Source organism: Sebastes umbrosus, chromosome 3, assembly GCF_015220745.1.
Source record: "Sebastes umbrosus isolate fSebUmb1 chromosome 3, fSebUmb1.pri, whole genome shotgun sequence".
Taxonomy (NCBI): Eukaryota; Metazoa; Chordata; class Actinopteri; order Perciformes; family Sebastidae; genus Sebastes; species Sebastes umbrosus.
Genome location: NC_051271.1, coordinates 7,002,501 through 7,009,026, shown reverse-complemented (window position 1 = coordinate 7,009,026; position 6,526 = coordinate 7,002,501). Strand labels below are relative to the sequence as shown.

Sequence of the window (6,526 nt, the reverse complement as noted above, 5' to 3'; positions counted from 1 at the left end):
GGTTGTAAATGTGGATGTTGTTTTCATTGTCTCAGATGTTGTATCTCTGAAAAAATAATAAATTAATAACATATCTTGTGAATCCTAATGCTTGGTTTTACATCCATGCTAACAATTTTCAAAGCAAAACTTTCAAAGTGAGTGAAATAAAAGGCACAGAGAAGACAATAAAGTGTAAAAAACATAAAATATATAATTGTTTTGTCACACTGAAAGGATGTCCTGTCTACAAACAATACTCACATGACCATATATGTACATTGAAACAGGTTCCTCCTGATCACACTGACCATTAAAAGAAGCTTTTCTAATGTGATTTCATATTAAGTGTTTGGGGACAAAATCCACAGTCCTTCTTCAACAATATAATCTGAAGTTTGTCTAATGGAGCTAATATGGGGCTTCAACAGTCTGAGTAAAACATGCTAATATCTTCCAAAGTCTTCTTAGTACTTAGTAATATTCTGCAGCAAATGTCCTCTTTGTGTTACTACACTGTAGGAGGAAACTGTCTTGATTGTGCAAGACAGATTGTGTGAGAGATAATAAATTACATAAAGAGTGCTGCTATCATAATCAGATTGTCAGAACCAGAGAAGAAGAAGCAGCGTACAGATCAGTGCAGCTGGTTGTCATAATTTGCTGGTCAAGTATTTTGAGGTTTGTCTTTAAAGAGGAGGCTGAGATGACGCCGGACGCTTCATCCAAGAGTGAGTAACTTTAAGGTTGTCTGACAGCATCATACTCTCTGTATCTTGTTCTTATGTTTGAGTTTGGAGGAGAAGTGAAATAAAAACAGTTCAAAGAACGTAATGTCATGCCTGGCTGTTCTGCCTAATAATAATATATAATGTTAATATATAATGTTGCTTGTGTGTGTGTGTGTGTGTTTGTGTGTTTCTTTCTGCATCCAGAGGAAAAACTCTTCGGACTGGTTGTTGTGAGCTTTGGACTCCTGTGTGTCCTACAAGCTGCTCTCAACATTTCCCTGCGTCTCGCTCTCTGTGAGTGATCTTACTTCACCCTATTCCTCCTGTGACTTTTTATTTTAATTCACCATCTCAGTATTATAAACCCAGAGATTGAAACTAAACACAATTACCAGCTATGATAATGATATCTCATGAGTGCCTTCTAAATATATATTGATCAGTGGATTAATGATAAAACAGCAATGCTTTTGTGTAAAGTCATATACATTATATAGTGGGACTTTAATTCCTGTTTAAGTTTTGACCAATTTGTTGTTGCATTGCAAAGGTTAACACTTGAATTGTAATTCCTGTTATTTTTCAAGATTTTTTTTGCCAAGTTGTTGGTGTACGATTTATCAATTTAATACTAAATAACACTTCACCAATGTTATCTACGTATTTATTTGTTACATTTTGTTTTACAAAGTTATGAAAGCAATGTTTAAGTCAAGCCTGATGTTGCCTTACACATGAAAGAATGATTCCAGTCACTTCCACACAATGAGGCATACAGTTTATTAATTAAACACTGGTATCAGATCGGTACTCTGTATCGGCTGATACCCAAAGCCAAGTTACGGGATAGGTATGCACCGATCCAACTTTTTCAGTTCCGATACCGATACCCAAAGCCCAGGTATCGGTATCGGTATCGGTATCGGGACTGAAAAAGTCGGATAAATGCATACCTATCCCGTACACTGAATAATAAAATAAGTTTTAACATTTCAGTCAACTAAACTGTGTGTCATAGCCTATGTATACGTCTGGCCTGGAACTTATCCTCTAATTTTGCCAATCCTCAATAGCTGAAAACACTACAATAGCAAAAAGCTCATTTGGGTATGAAAAAAATGACACTGATAAAAGTGAATCTTTCTGCTCTTTCAGACAGTTCCGGTGCAAATACGCCAGATCTTGAGGCCGTTATCAAAAATCTGACTGAAGAGGGAGAAGATTTGAATTGGAAGCTGAGCACCTGTGGTGAGTATGAGGAGTAAACTGACTGCACCTCTGTGACACGGAAACTAAAAGATACGGCAACATCATAAAATGTTTTTTCTATCTCATTTTACATGTTTTATTTCAATTTCTTTTACTGAGAATTTTTTTCTCCAGTTTTGTTATCCTCAACAGCTAATAACTCCCAACTAGGATGGGTGTATTTCAACCACAGATTCTATTACATTTCTTCCATTGTCAAGTCCTGGCAAGAGAGTAGAGATGACTGTCTGCAAAGAGGTGCAGACCTGATAAAGTATAAAGTGTGGAGCTGCTCCATCATTCATCGCACCGTCACTTCCATTAACTGAAAATGAAATGTAACGTGAGGTCAAAGGTAAATGATGAATAATTCAACAACAACCGTAACAATGTCGGAAAACTCGGCCGCAGAGAGAGTAACACTGTGTCCTCACAGCAAGCGTTACATTACATCACATAAACAAACCAAGTACCCATCAGGTGTGAGCTCCAGATCAGTCTGGAGACTTAACCACTTAAAGATGGGTGAGTGAGTAGTGCTTGCTATTTTCTGACGTTTAAACAGAAAACACATGTTTTGTATTGTGATATTTACTGGAAATGACATACAATATAGCCAACACCAAGTAGGAAACTTTCTGGCGGACAATCTCCCTCCAGCCAGCTGTCACCTTATTTAGGTTTTTGTAGTAAAATGGGGAGGTATCTTATAACTCCTCATTTCAATTTCATGAATCAGCCATTCCTTGTCCGTTGAGGTGCTTTCAAAGTGAACAACAGAAATGAATACCACAGGGCGTCTGACAAACGTAATTTAAGTAAATTGATGTTCGAATAGTTCAAATATGTATTTTTTTGTTTATTTTTAGAATGAATATTCAAACCTAAATTTTGGCCAATTTTGACAGCCCTATAGATGACTGTTGATGAATGATGATGATGAATGTTCTGAGTATATGAGGACATTTTCTGTTTCACAACTGAAAACACTACAATAGAAAAAAGCTCATTTGGGTTTAAAAGGGGATCCTTGTTGTTAACTACAGTAACAGAAGTGAATCTTTCTGCTCTTTCAGACAGTTCTCGTGCGAATTTTGAGGCCATTATCAAAAACCTGACTGCAGAGAGAGGAGATTTGAAGCGGAAGCTGAGCTCCTTTGGTGAGTATGAGGACTAAACTGACTGCACCTCTGTGACACGGAAACTAAAAGATACAGCAACATCATAAAAAGGTTTTTCTATCTCCTTTTACATGTTTTATTTCAATTTCTTTTACTGAGAGTTTTTTTCCTCTGGTTTTGTTGTCCTCAACAGGTACTAACTCCCAACAAGGATGGATTTCTTTCAACCACAGTTTCTATTACTTTTCTTCCGATTTCAAGTCCTGGCAAGAGAGTAGAGATTTCTGTCAGCAAAGAGGTGCAGACCTGATGATCATCAACAGCAAAGAGGAGCAGGTGTGTAAGAAAGTGAAATCTGTCTGTGAGAGACACGAGAGAAAAAGTGCGAAATCAAATCAATCAAGTTTTGTTTATTATTGTTTCTTTCTCTTATTGTAAACAAGGAATTTGGAAGTCAATTCAATCGGGACACATGGATCGGACTGACTGACAGTGAGACGGAGGGGAAATGGAAATGGGTGGATGGGACTGCGCTGGGCACAAGGTTCATTAATTATGTTTTTGTTTAAATTATTTATTAATAATGTAGTATTGCTATATTAGAGCAATATGACTGAATACAACTATAGTCTCCTTCATTAACCCTCCAGCCGGCAGTGGCAGCACTCTTTGATTTTTATATGTTATGTATTGTAGAGGTGGAAATTATGAATCACTTGGCTTTTTCGAAATGTTTCATTCAGGGTAATTCAAAGATTGATCCAGTTAGTTAACTGTTTTTTAAGCTAAGCAATCACATCGCTTTTCAAATGCTCTTCAATTTAGTAATGTATTGGTATTTATGACTTAATATTCCCTTGTGTACTGCAGCCTTTGGCCTTCGGTCACCAGAAATGTAAAACTATTTTTGCAATATTGTTATTATTACACTGATAAGACAGTGTAATAATGACAATATTGAGGTTTAATTTGGCTACATGCTGCTTTGGTTGTGTTTTCTGTTAAAAACAAATTATTTGTTGTTTGGTTTCAGCTACTGGGGCCCTGGGGAGCCCAACCACGCCAACAGTGCTGAAGACTGTGCAGAAATATGGAACCTTCAAAAAGTAAACCACTGGAATGATATACCATGTAAAAAGCAAAACCACTGGATCTGTGAAAAGGTGGGGCCTGCATAACTCTGCATCCAAACCCACCAGACTGTGAATCAATATGCTGCAGGGTTAGTGGCTCATCATCATGTATGCATGTACACAAACACATACAGGCCTTTCTAGTTTTTCTGTTTTCTTTTACATTCTAGCATTCATTCTGTCTAAACACCTACATTCAGTGTGTTTAATCGTGTAATCATCCTTAGATCCTTTAATGGCTTTTGTGTTTTTGAGTAACATGAAGTGTAAAAGATATACTATTTTGTTTTTCTTTTGTTTTGTTTTTGTTTGCGTGTTTAATTGTTCTATCTAAAAACACCATTTGTCTGTGTGTTATGATGACCTCCTTTCCCTCTCCCTCTTCGCTTCCTTGAAGATTAGACTCTCTTTATCTGTAATGTTCAAAGAAATAAATAACACGATTTTCTCTAAAAGCCATTATCTCTTAACTATTTGTCTGATTAAATGTGGTTTCTCATATCAAAATATATACTTATCACAGAGAAGGAGATGCAGAGAAATAGAGACTAATGAATTAAGGAGTATTTTGTTGTTTGTTAAAACATCAGAAAGAAGTCCTTACAGCCTCATGCATTTAAAACGGTCCATTCTGCCATTAACAGCATATTGTCCACTAGTTTCAATGTGCAATGTGTCTCTTTACACGGGTTTCTTTACATAAAGTGATAATATTGTTAATAATATGTTTTCATCTAAACAACAGGTTGACGAACCAACTTCATTTATGTTGTTAGAGAGCTCCAACATTTAAGTATCTGTCATGTTCACCCTCACTAGGCCACATTACCTCTATACTGACATACTGTGCTGTATCTCCTCTGACGTCCTCAGATTGAGCAGATTTTGTTGCGGTGTTGATGTTGCCGTGACAAAACTGCTAGCACACAGAGATATAATCTTAAAACTGTCAAAGTTCTGTGAAGTTGAGTCTTTAATTAGATATTCTGCATGATCTTTTAATCTTCACTTCTGCTTTTGGGAAACATGATTTTGAAGATAGACGATTTTGTTGCGGTGTTGATGTTGCCATGAGAAAACTGCTAGCACACAGAGATTTAATCTTAAAACTGTTGTTCTGTGTGTTTGCACGCGGAACTTAAAGCTTTAGCCGATCACTTGAACGAGTTGAGTAATGACTATAGCCCCATTTTAATAAGTATGTGATGTATGACGGCAAGTTGTCATTAAGGGCTTTATAAATAAATAAAAACCAACCTCTATCACGTCTTACTGCTAGAGACGCCCACCCAACCTTTTCATACAAAACACAGTGATAAGTAGAATAACTGTCATTAGTAATAAATCTATAGGGTTGAGTGATAAACTCAATCTAATGGTTTGAGAGTGGAGGCAGAGGCGTGTCTATAGATAACGTCCCCATAATCCAAGACAGACAATAAAATGGCCTCAACTATTTTCTTCCTACAGAACATAGGAAATAATGCTCTGTTTCTGTACAAATATCCCATTGTGTGTCAATGTGAAATTTAAATGTAAGTTTTTGGTCCAGCCAGATGCCGAGGTATTAATACTCAGAGACCTACTAAGTCCATTCAGAGTGGTAATGTGCAAACTGTTGTCCACAATGTCTCTGGCTCTAGAGAATAACATATGTTTAGTCGTCTTTGCATTCAGAACCAAAAAAGTGTATTTTGCAATTTGTCAAATTCACATTTCACAATCTTATGAATGTACATGTGATTGAGTTGGATTTTGGATAGGGGAGAATGATGTAATGACTTAGAGGAAACCTGTGGAGTTTTTTTTTATACCTCTAGTAGCGCTACAGAGCCATTCTCATATGACATATGACATACACAAGGACGCACATAGATACAAATACAGAATCACAGCAATGCACCAACAAATGCAGAGAAGAAGGCTGATTGCTAATAAACATGAATGCAGGTTTCAAACTCTTGAAGGAAATGTACTCAACATATTTGTTAAATCTCAATGATACTCTCAGTATGTGTAAATGTAAACATAACTTTTGTTTGCTACCAAGGAAACCCGGCAGGGCCCCTTTAAAGAGGAACTATTATGCTTATTTTCCGGTGCAAACTTGTATTTTGGGTCTGTACTAGAACATGTTTAACTAGCTAGCTTTGTTTGAGGGTGTGCCAAACTAGCAGCTAGGCAGGTATTATGCAAATGTGTTACTTGGTGACATCACAATGTTACGGAAGAAAAGACGGGACTTCGACAAGGCAAAAAAAAATAAAAAAAATTAATGAGTTCAGTGCTGCAGCTATGAATACTGAGCTTCTGA

General features: G+C 36.7%; 1 protein-coding gene across 2 annotated transcripts in view; it reads left to right on the top strand.

Moving 5' to 3' along the window:
* The first annotated feature begins 150 nt into the window (after positions 1–150).
* The window catches only part of LOC119485255 (CD209 antigen-like protein C), an 11,891-nt gene continuing 5,515 nt past the window's right edge, over positions 151–6,526 (top strand). The window contains exons 1-7 of one of the 2 annotated variants that reach the window (XM_037764699.1): positions 151–710; positions 915–1,004; positions 1,866–1,958; positions 2,112–2,216; positions 3,378–3,415; positions 3,523–3,623; positions 4,113–4,671. In XM_037764699.1, the coding sequence (XP_037620627.1) occupies positions 686–710; positions 915–1,004; positions 1,866–1,958; positions 2,112–2,216; positions 3,378–3,415; positions 3,523–3,623; positions 4,113–4,257 (597 nt within the window). In that variant the 5' untranslated portion in view covers positions 151–685 and the 3' untranslated portion in view covers positions 4,258–4,671. Of the gene's footprint in view, positions 711–914; positions 1,005–1,865; positions 1,959–2,111; positions 2,217–3,377; positions 3,416–3,522; positions 3,624–4,112; positions 4,672–6,526 lie in introns of those variants that run through there. The other variant, XM_037764700.1, reaches the window with a different exon arrangement.